This window comes from Heliconius melpomene, chromosome 4, assembly GCF_056956725.1.
Source record: "Heliconius melpomene rosina isolate 202511_hmr_F chromosome 4, ASM5695672v1, whole genome shotgun sequence".
NCBI classification, from domain to species: Eukaryota; Metazoa; Arthropoda; class Insecta; order Lepidoptera; family Nymphalidae; genus Heliconius; species Heliconius melpomene.
Window position 1 is genome coordinate 3,222,083 of NC_140392.1, and position 15,619 is coordinate 3,237,701.

Genomic DNA, 15,619 nt, shown 5'->3' on the forward strand with positions numbered 1-15,619 from the left:
TTCACGCTGTATCCCGCAAACAGGAGGATAAGCAGAGGGATCCCCCTGTTAAGGCACTTCTTTCCCCACTTTTCCCTGAATTTTTCAAAGCATTCCTTTTGCCACAACACCAGAACGAAGATATGGAAATATAAATTTAAATAAACATTTCATTTTCTTGAGTGGGGATCGAACCCACAACCAGTCGTGTTTACAGTCACGATTGCGCTGCTGCGCCACTACTGGCCTGACTGACTTCGAATCGCTCATAAGATATGATTTTACTTTGATAAATATTAATTATTATTCTCACGAGTATAACAATAAGTGTTATACAAGATTATCTCGTCTCTTTAACGTGATATTCTTAGATAGCAAATGTAAAGCCATTTTGTATGGAGATGATGGACACCGTCTGTCCGTCTGTCCGCGGTGATTTATACTATGACAGAACTATTATAGCATACTGGCGAATGGAGTTAAAACGAAAGGAATCCATAACAAACGGACGGATGTAAGAAAATGTATGAACATTCAATTTACTGTGTTTCTTAATTATTTTTAGAAGTTACATATGTCGTGATGTTTCATTGTGTACTGGTCGTAGGTTCAAATAATACTTAACTTACTACTACTAGACATAGTTTTTATAAAATGTTTAATTATTATTTAGTTATTTTACCAGTCTATTTAGTATAGAACGGCGTTGGGTTCCACCACTGAAAACCCAATAGGTATCTATATAGTGATATAACACTTAGGTAACCTTTCTATCTACTCAAATAAAAAAAAATTGTAAAAATTTCATGCATTCAAAACAAAACAATTTGTTTTAAACATTAGTCATTAATTTAATATCACCTTCAAATATTACATATAAATGCAATGAATAATATATTTTATGACTTTGACAAGCAAATAATTTTTTTACATGTAAAATACATTTGCGGGTATTAACCGCTTTCTGACTTAAGATGTTACGCTACATATTCATTCTAAATCTGTCTCATATTTTATTTTTGATAAAGAGAAAGCACAATTTTAATCTAAAGAAAAAGAAAACGCGCTACGAAGAAAAAAAAACCTATATCTAGCTTTTATCTTTTTCGTAAGACCAAAGAATTAAATTTCACTTTTTATTAAATTTCCATCGATATTCGCTAATAATGACATATGACATCACCACTATTTGTAAAATTGGGTTATTTCAACTTTTTTCTAAAACATTATCATTAAGATACGGCTTCGATCCCTTGATCACGTTAATATATATTTTTTTCCGATTCACGCTGTATCTGGGGTACAGTATCCCGCATGTAGCAGAGTCGGCAGAGGGAGCCCATTGTTGAGACACTCCACTCCTTACTTTCCACCGAAGGCTGGAGGCATTTCGTGTTAGTGAGGGAACTCAACGCCGCCTCTTGGCCTCGACACTAGTATCATACGCTTGTGGCCTCTGCTCAACATAATGTTGGAGCATACTATTATATATTATATTTCTATAACTATTTATATTGATAAATTACTTGTGCCTCCATTTTTAATATTATATAAACTAGTTTCAACCTATACAATAATTACCAAGGCGTAAACCCTAGCACGTCTCAAGATAATCTAGGCTAGGGCGTTATAGCACACAAACTATGTAATTTATTATTATTACAGTAGGTAGGTACCTTCACTAGTTTACATAATTATAGTTTTATTGATATTTTATTACTTCTTATATTCACCGACAGTATGATTGCATGACGACTGGTCGTGGGTTCGATTTTTATAAATTTTCTACAAGGCTTGAAAATTCATATTTAGGTTTACTGAGTTAAAATTCCACCAAGACTTAGATGAAATAACTTGATTTATTTAGTATGTAATATTCTTAATATTCAATGAATATTTACAAAATAGTGAGGCCGTCGCGTCGTGGCGCTGTGAATTATCATTTAACTACGAACGCGACAGTTGATGGTATAATCGGGAAAAATAAATAAAAAATAGTAATAATATTTATACATATTTCAATTATTTTTATTTTTCTGCTCTGGTGGAGAAAGCACTGCTGGGTTCTGTTACTCAACATGCAACATAGCGAAAATTAAATAAACCTATAATGTAAGTCAGATACTACGTTTATCATTGCTTTCTCTCTTTTTCCCTAACGTATGAGGGAAATACCGTGAAGCTACAATAGCATACAAATTTCGTTACATTTGCTACATGTTCTAAATAAGTAAAAAGAATCATTTAATAAATTCTTTTTTAAATATAATTATTATCTATGTTATAAGAAATTCATATTTATTTATTCCATTTACAATTTTTTCCAACCACGCTGTAAAGATTGGCCGCTCAAATGAGTCATAAAGAGGATTTCCCCTTTTTTCAACGGCTTTTTCACATATACATACTCATTGAATTTATAACAAATTGAGGGCGTCGTGGCGCAGTGGCCCAAGATATAGATATATGAAGATGTATAAGTCGTAAGACTAAACGCGACGATCGCGGGTCGTGAGTTCATTTCTGGTACCAGCGTAAAGCTCTAAAAAATATAATTCAATAAACTGCAAATGTACAACAATAGCAAAAATGTCACTTGCATAACGATTTACTTGCACAATGTGACCATTTAAAACTAACGACCATATTCAGAGTATCATATTTAGTAGACCGTGCCAGAAGGTCGCTCGGGCAGTGCTAGGGACATACCTATTATAAGGAAATTTTGTAAATTCTAAATAAGTGCATCACTGTGTAGTAATAATATGAGTGTGAATGTATAAATTAATGTTGAATTTAAAAAATAAATAAAAATTATGTATAGCAGGATAGACGGAGTGAGCTTATTGTCAAGATTCTCCACTCTCCATTATAATAAGAGAAATTGCGTGTTATAGTCCCGATGAATGAGGATTTTTTTTGTCAGCTTCATGCAGTATCCCACATGTAGCAGAGTAGGCAGAGAGAGCCTATTATTAAGACAATTCGTTCCTCACTTTCCGCCGACTTCTGGAAGCATTGTGTGTTGAGAAGTGGAACTCAACTCGCCGCGCCTTGCATCGACACCAGAACGAAAAAATAAAAATATTAAATATTTAATTTTGTCCAGTAAGGATTGACTGCACAAGCAGTCACGTTTACAGTCAGTCACATGCTTGTGCCACAACTATCCATACTCTTAATTATCTCAAGTAAATAAATCTACTTTAAAATCAACATTTTAATATTTAATTTACATCCTCTTGTCTTTAGGTTTCTTTTCTAATTGCCATAACAAATAAGGAAAAAAGGCTGCACCAGTATCTTATACGGTGTTTGCCATCAAACAACACAAGGCCCATATTATGATATATGCACACTCAAACGTGCACCATATTAAAATTAATCATTTCAGGAAACACTCAGCAGCCTATTGCACTAGACTTCATAATTTAACACCTACTTGTTAATCTATTCTAGATTAGATAGAAGGGTAAGGGGTGCTCGCTGCACTGTCTCATACCGGTTATATCCAGATCCTGGCGATTCGTACGTGCCTTCTAATGGCATCGAGAATATGACGCATTCCAGCGTTTATACGCTTCCGTTGTTTTGTGACTGAATGAATACAGATAAAAAATTCTGACCAATTATATAAAACCTATGTGTTGATGTCACATCATAGGAATAACCAATTGGCATCTACATATATATACAATATTTATTTTACGATACCTTTAAAGGTTTAAATATAATATGATGCTTTATAAGGTAACATATTTAGTAATGAACCCGTGGTCTATTCCTTATCAGGTGGCAGTTTTCAGAACCTACGCAAGCTTATTTGCATGATGATGACATTTAAAAAGAATAATGATGGCATGTTTTATATATTTTTTAGGTGTCACGTGTCTTAATTTCAGCCTTAATTATTCTGAATTTTGTTTTAACGATATTTTAAGTAGCCTTAATAGTACTCGTATCATCATAAATTTGTATATTCATATTTTTTTCATATTAGTCAAGCGTCTATAGCTCGTAGGTTACATTAAATATTAGCTACTACTAAAGCTATTTCTTATGCCTTTGTTACTTTTTCTCCTAGAAAATAAATCAAAAGAGCATTTTTTATATTTTTATATAAATATTTACTTACCTCTTCTGTGATCAAATGATCTCCATGCAATTCACCAAGACTCGGCCTTTTAAGAGCTCGCTTAGAATTTCTGTAATTTTCCATTCGAGGCAAGGCTTCTCTAGTAAGTTGTGCGAGAGATCGCTTTCTCCTCCAACCAGCGTCATGAAGCCACGTGTCGGGTTGAGGGTTTGGGTCCCCGCGTTCCATGTTCTCCACCGAAGTCCGTATTGGTCGGGAGATAATACTTGCACCCATGTGAATGCCATTTTTTTTAGATTCCGACTCTACTGTCGAAACTGAAAACCTGAATAAAAAAAATACAATAAACAACAAACGCTTATATATTATATTTTTTTATATAAATTAATTAAGAAATGTAACAAACCTGTTCTCCACTCCAGCCATAGTTATTAGTCAAATTATAATACTACCAGAGATTAGTAACTCATAATATTTACAGCTTCTTTTTTATATAAACTTGTTATAATGGAAATGTTTCTTAAAGTAATCTTCAGTCTCATAATTTTCTGTATTTGACCTAGAAAAAAAATCTATTAAATTACCTTGAACAAAATACCTTTATATTATTTTGAATTAAGACTACGAAGTTTTATAGAGGAAAATGACATTGTGCAATGACCTCATGCAATGCCTTTAAAATTCGGCGGAAAATTATGATGAATGAATGACGGAGTGTCTTAACACTAGGTTCCTTCTGTTTACCGTGCTATGTGCGGGATATAGAGTGTTCCTTCATCAAGAATTATGTAACGTAAAATATTTATTTTATCATGTTACCGCTGTTATCTTCGAGTATATTTACTTAGAATAGAGATCATACTAAAGGGAAATGTGACATCGAAAAGATTAACTAATCTATGATTATAAATAAAGTAACTGATATAAAGTAACTATTGTTATTATAATATGATATCGTCTTAATGCATTTTTGTTTACGGATCTTTTTTAAAATACGCTTACAGTGTAATTACCCTTTTTTGGGTCGCGCAGTCGGGTAAAAGGGAAATTTCTGTGTTTTTTTTATTATTTTATTAATAAATATGTTATTAACTAGATTATAAAAATAAAATATTTATTGCTATAAATATTCTTTTCAATGGAGGTCAAGTTCAATTTACTAGATTTAGTAGGTTCAACGTTTCGAAGGCTTCTATGCTTTATTAGAGGTATTCATTGTGTATCAACAGTGTAGTCAAATACAAATTAGCTGTATTTCAGGGATATTTTAGCATCACAAATCGACTTTCAGTTAAACGTATCAACATTGGAACATCTTGGGAACTCGTAGAACCGGCCAAGACGGTTTCCAAGAGGCCCAGGTACCGATCCCGCCACGTTTATTATACGTTTTCTCAATAAATATTTTTTTCCTGAGTGTGGAATAAAATTTTAAAATCGTTAAAAATGATTTTTTGTTAATTTCACATTTAGTTCTCTCTCAAAAATTTAAATACGAAAAAAAGTTAATATAACAACAAGTGGTTTTTTAATAAACATGTTACTTATAAATAGCATATTACAAGAGAAAATTATACACGGTAATTTTTCACTGTGACACTGAAAAGATTTTTTTGAAAAGGCAATACATATTAATAATTTTTAAAGTAGGTATATATCTATACATAGCATTGGAAATTTAGTAACGCCTGTTTCAATTCATTTGTCGCTATGTGGAAATATACTAAACAAAACCCATTCATAAAGACTACAAACGCTAAAATACAATATAAAAGAGAATGAATAATTTGGATGCTGCACATAATATCAGGTATTTTTTTGTTCTTTTAAGCCTTACCATATGATGAATATATCACATTTTTAAGACAAAATTTTTATTTTTGATGTTTTAGGCTTTACTATTTGGTACCAGGTAGAAAGGTAGGTAGAAAGAGTCCCTGGACCTGACCTGAACCTGGAACCCATCTAGTGTTAAGACGCTTTGCCTCGAGACCAGAGCGAGAAAGGAACATATTAAATATTTCATGTCCTCGAGTGGGAGTCGAACTCACAGCCTGTCTCGTTTACAGTCACCCTGTGCCACGACTGGCCTAATTTATTAAATTAAATGGAATAAAATAATATATTTTTTTCTAGCACGATTGAGTCCTTAGGCACTAAGCTGTAGGTACTTGACCGCAAACACTAAGTATATTATATTGTTTTTAGAGAACGACCACAAGTAGGTGCCTAGTATTTAATTATCTGCACTACTTCAATGCTGTTATATTAACATTATATTTCAATTTTTATCACTTTTAGATGTAGAGTATGTAGGTATTTGCAATTTATAACAGTATCATGTCAAAATATTCGTTGTTCAAATAGATTTTTTTTAAACACTTTTAATGAATATAAAGATGTTATATTAATAACTAAATGTAAATGGTAATTAGTTCGCTACGGTATGGTACTTAAAAGTGAACATCATTTATGAAACTTTTTACATATTCCTATAGGTATTAGGAAAGGACATAAGTTAGTTTTTAGAGAATAAATTAAATCCAAATATTCAAAATAATTTTAAACGGGTTTAGGCTGCGTTTGAGTGTCTAGTATTGGATAAAGTGTATCTAAGTAACTGCATAATTGTATATCATGTTAAAAAAAAATATGGTTCCAATTCCCAGTCTCTTCTAAGCGAAATTCAGGAGCGGAACATTTACCTCTATACAACACAAGAACATGTTAAAGTATAAGGTATTTATACATATATATTTTTATTTGAAAATTTAATTTGTTCAGTGGAATAAATTAGATTATATAATAAGAATCATTAATAGTCGAATAATTATATACCTATGTTATGCACTTTCAAAGATCTACAAAAATCTATAAAAATTATTCAATGATTATAAATAACCAAATAATATTTTATAGCAAATGTAAATTAAACATTTATCTCACATATTGATTTCTTACAAAGTTTAATATAAAAACATACTTAAAAAGTAATTAATTGTTATAAATTCTTGAAATATTTTTTATAACTTTAACAAACACTGGACAAACAACTTTCTTATTAATAAAAAGCAGTCGTTAATACAGTCATTCACCAAGTCTCGTATGTAGGTGTGAAGCTCGCCTTATAAAACAACGTCATACCGCGAAGCTCGTACACGAATGGCTGATGGCAGGCTTTCGGGCCAGTTCGATCTGGTTGGAGTCGGTTAAGTTCACGTGTTCGACCACAGCAGCTAGGGTGTAGATACGTGTCTACATGTGATGAATGCGAATATGTGCAACAAGTCTAAGTACTGTTATTTATTTTAAAGTTATAATATATTTTTTTTATTTTTAGTCAAATACCAATGATTGCAATTATATTGTATGGCAACTTGAATTTTTGAATTTTAAAATCGTGGGGTGTGGTATAGATATGTGAATTTTCGTAGTTGTAATTTATACAATTCCATGTCAGAACACATGGAAAAATAACGTTTTAGATATTTAAAATGAAGGTCATTCCATATATGATATAGCAGTTATATTACATTACAAGTGAATAAATAAGTCCAATTCAGATATTTACACAATAAATTACATAAAATACAAAAATATTGGCAATTTATCATGACAATTATATTGCGTATATAAATTTCATTAATATGTAAACGAAGCATACCAGTTATTACATAACCATTTTGAGAATTTTTATTGTGTTTTAGACTAATAAAATTTATAAATCTAAATCAATTTAATTTGCATAAATATTCTTGAGGACAAAGTACAAACAATAAGAATAGAGATTCGTAATTCATAACCCAAGTTAATATTTTTATCTTAAATGCCGGATATATTTGTTAAGGACCAATAAAAGATAAATCATCAAACGGCTGAGTTAATTTACTGAAGCAACAGTAGGAAAACTTCACACCTTTAAAAGACAGTATAGACCTTGAGAAAAACAAACGCAGGTAGTCATAATTCAAACGATTAGATCAGTGGACAACAAAGTGTACTGTTCTCGGACATCGCATGTCCATTTTAATAAAGCCTATTTACAGGTGCCTTTCATTTAACGTTAGTTAAGTCGTGGATGGCAAACAATGTGGATTGTGCGTAATAGAAATGTGAAAAGATAAAAAATAATTTTAGGGTTCCGTGTCTGCAAAGGAAAAAAGAAACCTGTATCGGATCACATTGTTGTTCCTCTTTTTCTCAGGAACGCGTGGAGGTATAAAGCTGAAATTTATATCAAATACTCTGGTCTACTTTGTATTGGAGCTGTGAAAAAATCTAACTTCCAAAGATATATATATCTTATAAAGATATATAATTTGTAAATGTGTAAATTTATAGTAATTTCATAGAAAAAACACAACAAACAACAACAAAATTTGTAGTTCATTTCATACAAAATGATTGCACATGCCCGCAAACTTAAATTTGTCAACTTTTATAAGGCTTACAGTGTACTTCACGATAATCTATTATCATGAAATTGATACGGAAGCCTCGAAGGCGAGTCCGACTCGCACTTAACCGGTTTTTTTTACTATACGAGTATGTACTGTAACCGTACTCGTATGCAGCACTTTAGTACAGTTCGTAGTTAGATAGATGAACTACATAGATTTACGTTACCTTCTATATTTTATTGTTAAAATTTATTTCAATATTGTTTGTTAGAAAAATGGAAAAATATTCAGACAAATACATTTTATATCTCGCCATTTTATTATCGTATAAAAATAAATTTATATGTTTTTTTATTTATGATTTAGAACAAGAACGAGCGTTTATGTAAATTAGACAAGGTCCGCTCATAAAATTCATTAGATACTGGTTATTCTAACTAATGTATATATATGTGGGATAGTTTAGAGGCTTTATTGGTTTTTTGAGAGGTTTTATTAAATTAAAAAAAGATAAAATGATGTACATGTCAGAATTAAAAAGAAGAAATGAGAATGAAAAAACAAGCTGTCACGAGTATAGAGAGACATCCTTTGGGAAAAATAAAATAAAGAAAAAAATTATTAATTGTTATTGTTCTTCTTTCACCATTCCCACATATATTTTATTTGTGTAAATATTAAAGAGAAACGGAAACAGAAAACTTTAGCGTCATAGAATATATTTGGTATATTCGTAAATTAGTTTCCATTCATGAACATTGAACACTTTAGTATATTTGAATTGGCAAAGTTCCAAAATAAACAAATAATTGCAGCCGGTAATATACAAAACGAAAATATTGCTTTTCCGCTCCGTACTCTATAGTCTATAGTCTACGTCATAAAATAGAGAGCACTAGAGTTAAAGGTGTTGTAAAAGCTCTTCCTTTGTATACCTTAATCCTACAAGAAAATTTATTTAGTTTTTTTTTCGTTAACATTGAGAAATATATAATTTTAATATGAAATCTTACTCGTATTGATCAGCTAGACGGAAGGAACCTAGTGTTAAGACACTCACAATATTTCACTTCCTCGAATGGGGATCGAACCCATAGCCGTAGCGTTACAATCACACCCTTGTGTCGCTGCGCCACGAAATCCTACTAGTATTATAAATGCAAATCTTTGTGAGGATAGGTGTTTGTTCCATATTCACGCACGCACAAACTGCTGAACGGATTTTGATGTAACTTTAATGTGATATTGCATATATGGAGGTACATCAGAATAACACATAGGCTACGATTTATGTAAAGATTTTATATAATTTGGCTATAATATAACAAATTAATTAAACGGGCGAAACCGCGGTCGAATCGATAAGTTTATAAATGTATAGTAAGAACATCTATAAGTGTATAGTTATAAACTTAAAAGCTCTTTTTAAAAATGTTAATGAAATATGTATATAAAAATATAATTAAAGTATTTTCTGCATTTTTACTAAAACGTAGGTACTTAAACAATAACTGTGAAACAATGCATAATTACTCGCTGTGGCATTATGAGCGATCTAACGACTGTGCTATTATAAAATCATGTGATATATTTTAATTAGCAATTAAATACATTTATTCAGCTTCACGCTGTATCCCGCGTGGAGCAAGGTAGGCAGGCATAGGCAGAAAGAGACTAGTGTTAAAACACTTCGCTCCTTACTTTTCGCCAAATTCTGGAGGCATTGCGGGTTGAGTGGCGGATATAATAAATTAAAATTAAATTCTAATTTACCTATAGCAATAGCAATAGCTCCTTTAAAAATTAGTCCAGATGAAATATGAAAAACCCAAGAGACCAGCTGGACATTAAACAATATTAAAATAATACCTTACAATCCACCATGACGGGCTGTTTATGAGCAAGTTTTAACCAGCTCCATACCATAACTAAAAAGATCAGCCAAACTATATAAAAAATGGAAATTTACTCTTAAGACACTCCGTTCCCACTTTCTACCGAATTCTGGAGGGAGTGATAGAACTCAACGCCGCGCTTTCCCTCGACACCAGAGCGAGGATATGGAAATATAAACGTAAATAAATATTTCACTTCCTCGAGTGGGGATCGAATCGACAACCGTCGCGTTACACATCCGTGTGCCACTGCGCCACGACGGCGTCATACAATAAAAGTGCTTATTTTTAATTTTATCAGTAAACAGTACTAATTCTTATCTAGTTAGATTTTTACTAATTATTTACTCACAGAGTAAATGACAGCCTCTCAGAGATAATTTTTATACGCGACGTATGTTTATTTTGCTATCGCTACTAGTTTTTCAGTTTCATTGCCATTGCCATATTAACCTAATAAGATTCTGCCTATTACATTTTGATATGTATTTGTATAATATCCAGCTTCACGCTGTATCCCGCACATGGTAGGCAGAGGAAATATAGTGTTAAGTCACTCCGTTCCTTATTTTCCGCCGAATTCTAGAGGTATTGCCTGTTAAGTGGCGGAACTCGACGCCTGAGCGAAGAAATGAATAAAAATACATAATTTTCTCGAGTGGGAATCGAACCCACAACTTGTCGCGTTTTCATCACACACTTGTGGCGTCCAGAGCCTTTTATAAGGTGTATTCTTGTTCAAATTACCTCAAAAATCACAAACAATCTTTGCAGGCCTGCAATATGGCTTAGGTAAAATTGAAATTCTGTCGATTCTGTACATATGTTCTACTGTTTTTATCAATCAACATTCACTGTAGCGTAATATTTCTAATGTAACTAGACTGTATTTTCGTGGAACTATATACGAGTACGAGTACATCGTAATGGTGGATATTATAAACAAAAGCTATTTACGAGTTTATTAAATTAATAAAAGTCTTCCTTCAATCAAAAGCAGACTTCACGATTACAAGAAGTGATCAGTTATTTTTGTAATGTTTGAAATAAATACTTAGTTATACAACTGTTAGAGCATTGAAGTTCCGCATTCGCCGATGAATTTTGCGAAAGATGAATAATAAATATATTTTTTGAAGTAAAATCTTATAAACATTAGGTATATTTTATAATATTTATTATTGAGCTTAATAATATTTTCATATAATAGAAGGAATGTCCATACGTTTATATGGACCCACAATTCTGATATATATATGAAATTTTCTTAGTAGCAATGTATTATGCGTCACTCTACACTAACACGTCAACTTCCCACGTACCTATTTGGAATTGACAAAGTTGCTTAAATAAGTTATCCGTGAATTAAAAAAAAATGGCCTGTTCATGTGTAAACATTAAAATTATATGGATGTTAATATATAGAAACGTGGCTGGCAACAACTGGATGCGAAGAGCTGAAGATCGAGCTCAGTGGCGTGCCATTGGAGACGCCTAGTCCTGCTGTGGACGAGGACAGGCAGAAGATTATTTTACTATATATTAATGTATATTTGTCCACGTATGTGTATGTATGTGTTATATATTAAGTGAATTTTAGTGTATATTAATTATATATATTTATTAATTTATATTATTATTGTTATTAAATTTCTTATATTATAATTTAATGCACCACCCACCACCTTTTTTTTTATACAATTCTAACAACCAAAGGTTGCCTGGAAGAGATCGCTTCATGCGATAAGGCCGCCTTACTGTACATGTTGTTTTTGTTAATATTGTATTGTATTGTGTGATGATGATGATATGTTAATATATTTATTATTTAAAAATAGATATTAGCTACACGTCATATACCTACCTAATTCACATGTTGACTGATATGCCGTATACATAACAATAGTATAATTATCTAGAATTTAAAATCCTTATCAGCGTTTAGTCTAATTGCCCTGTTTGCGAAGGGCAATTAACTTTGTCACTTTCAGAACAGACGCCAGCAACGTACTCGTATAACAACGTCGAGCGAGGCGCGGCTCTCGGTTTAATCAAGTAATAGACTGATGAAGCTCTTTAGGTATTTCGTAGCTGATGGTTGAGACAATGTAGGTAGTATGTGTGAATAATAAAGCAAGTACTTATTTATATTGATGGCTATTTTCATGTTTATTTAACTTCACGCTGTATCGCGCACGTAACAGAGTGTGCGGAGAGAACCTGGGATCTTGGCGTTAGGACACTCCAGTCCCATTAAGACACTACCGTTCCCCAGTTTCTGCCAAATTCTGAAGTCATTACGTGTCTAGTGGCGGAACACAACGCCGTATGTGCGCGACAAATAGACGGAAAACTCAATGTCGCGCCAACCGATTTTGATGATTCTTTCTGATCAGATGAGACTTCAAAATTATAAAATCTTTGTAAAATTATTTTTCACTTTTTAGTTCGTTGTTAGAAGTCGGTTTTTCTTTTTACTAAAAATTAATTTATAATTTAATTTATCTTGACCCTACTTTTGGGTGTATAAAGAAAAGGTGAATGGAAATATATTGTTGTATGAGGTAGGTCGCTTCATAAGTTCAATATGTCATTTGTATTAACAATATATAATATAGGTGAAATTTGTCTTATATTCACTGAGCACGCGCAGCTCGATCACACGTTTAGCCTATTATTATAAGTCCTGATATAGTTTATTTTTTGGACATAGTGAACAAATCATATACTTAACTATAAGGACAATTACAATTTAAAACGGGGCCAGGGTAAAGTACCGTAAAGATATTGCACATTTAAATCTCTGATTCTGCCCAGTCTAACATGACTTCAATATTTTGAGCTTAAGATTTTCCTGGTTTCCAAGTCCACCTTTTGTCAACCGGTTTCCGTATTTCTATGCACTACTAAAGTTTTGTTGTTTTTTCCCCGAGGTCAAGGCAACAGCCTTGAATCTTAATAAATACGTACTCGGCTATTAACCCATTTGTATAATTTCCTTTTGACGTAAAATGAAAGAAAATAATGTATACGTTTTAACCATGACTCACAAAAGTGATTTTAAATGTCTCCAAATTATGTCTAAAAATGTCATCCACTTTTAAGAAATAGCATCTGAATAAACACATAGATAGACTCAATTAAAAATATGTTTCAAATAATTAATCTTGTGCTTGTATTTTTGCAAAATTACACTTCATAATGTGAAATATTTTATTTATCTTTTCTAATGCATTTGCTATTATAATTCTAGATTCTAAAATTGACAAAAGTTTTTTTTTCTTCATTTTTAAAAAATTCATGCCAGTCAGAATCGCTATACAGATAGATGACAGTTTATAGCCATAAAATTATGATTTAAAAAAATTATGGTGTTGCCAACAATAAAGCCTATGTTTTCATTTATTATGATATAATGAGTAAGTCATATTTTATTAACTTCTTAAAATCATGTTTACATAATATTTAGAATTAATTTTTCCCATAAAAAACCAAACTCACCATTATGACCACGTCGAAATGTATAGAGTATACTTAAGATGGTCGTTAAAAAAACTAATTGATGAAAAGAATCTGCAAGAACGTCATTGGGTCCCTTTACTAAACACGTAAAAGACTTCTTAATCAACTAAAAGTGGGATAACTTATCATTCTGTCCTCTTCTCTAAAATATCATATATGGAGACACGTGATAGTAAAAAAACAATAAATAATTAAATTATAATTTTAGGCAAAATAATTGTTTTTATTATAATATTAACCTTGTAATGTTTTGTGTAGCCTACGCTATATAATAATATACCTACATATAATAATAAACAAGAACAACTAAAATTCTTTGTTTTCTATACAATTTTAAAGATATCGTCTTCATATGAAATTTTCTGTTGTTTATTTTTTTATTATACTTAATTGTAGTTAGTACCTACATGGAAATCTTCAGCTTCAAGAAAAATTAAATGGCTTTTAAAAATACGTTACAATCTATCTGTCAAATATATCTGTTTGTCTATATTTGTTGATTTACATTTAGATTTCTCAATTCAAATTACAGGCTCACTAACAAACTTATGCTTATATTGAGGAATTTTACTGCCATAATCTCCGGTTTTCTCTTTCGCGGTGGAAACCGAGTTTTATGGAGTAGTTTATTATTATAAAGAACGAAAATTTATTATTTTCTGCAGTAATAGAAATATATTTATATACAACATTTTTTCAAATTTTCATTTTATAGGCCGTCGTGGCGCAGGGGCACAAGGGTGTGACTGCAACGCAACGATTGTGGGTTCAGGTTCAAGGGAATGAATTGTTACTTATTAATATTTTTATTTCTTCGTCCTGGCACCCAGGCGAAAAGCCCGGCGTTGAGTTGAAAAATTCGGCTGAAAGTGGAGAACGGAGTGTCTTAACAATATATTCCCTCTGCCTGTTATATGCGAATTACAATGTGAAACTGGATGAAAATCTCTTACATATGTATGTATCACTAAAATATGACATTTTGATTAGGCCGTAGCTATGTGCTTCGAATTGCAAACTGAAGAACTGATTTCAATGGATATTATTGTAGTTATGTTTTTTCAACTTTTCTGTTATTTTTAAAAGGTAAACATCTTTTTAATATATAAGTACTTCTTCATTAAATCCTCTCAAACTAAGTGCATATTAGCGTAAATTGAAATTATAATTGTTATTGCATAACATTGATATCTATATATATATATATATAAAAGGACTTGTATATTATAATTTTATAGAACCAACAGTGAAGAACTAGCGAAAGAAATCGATTATAAGTACATTACCAAGCGGGAAACATAAAGTAAAAAAAAGTAAATATAATAATAACAGCACTCTAAAACGAAATCCTTTTTTAATAGGTATTTTATGGTAAATGATTGTTTAGATGACATGTAAAAAATGTTTGCATAAATATAACATTATATCCCATATTTTTGATATTTTATTAAAACACTATTTTTTATCAGTAAAGTTAAACTCTAATTCTCTCTGTGTACAAAACTCTTTATTTACCGCGACGGCTCTTTGGCTTCTACGGAACTTACAAGGGTTGAAGATGCACTCTTCCATGTGGGACTTCTTCTCAACGACGGCAGATATTAGTAGACTTGATTTACCAAATTACGTTACCATATATGGAATCAATATTAATATTTCTTATAAATTCAAATAAAAAAAAGTGTGAAAAAGTGATTGTGACAGACAGTCTCTCATTTTAATTTTCT

At 31.5% G+C, this 15,619-nt stretch overlaps 1 protein-coding gene across 1 annotated transcript in view; it reads right to left on the minus strand.

Annotated features, from left to right (window-relative positions):
- Positions 1–15,619, minus strand: part of LOC146539453 (bumetanide-sensitive sodium-(potassium)-chloride cotransporter-like) — a 31,846-nt gene that overhangs the window by 14,534 nt on the left and 1,693 nt on the right. Inside the window, exons 2-3 of the mRNA XM_085208165.1 lie at positions 4,482–4,634; positions 4,115–4,400 (exon numbers count right to left, since the gene is read on the minus strand). Coding sequence (XP_085064291.1) covers positions 4,115–4,400; positions 4,482–4,501 — 306 coding nt within the window. The 5' untranslated portion in view covers positions 4,502–4,634. The remainder of the gene's footprint in view (positions 1–4,114; positions 4,401–4,481; positions 4,635–15,619) is intronic.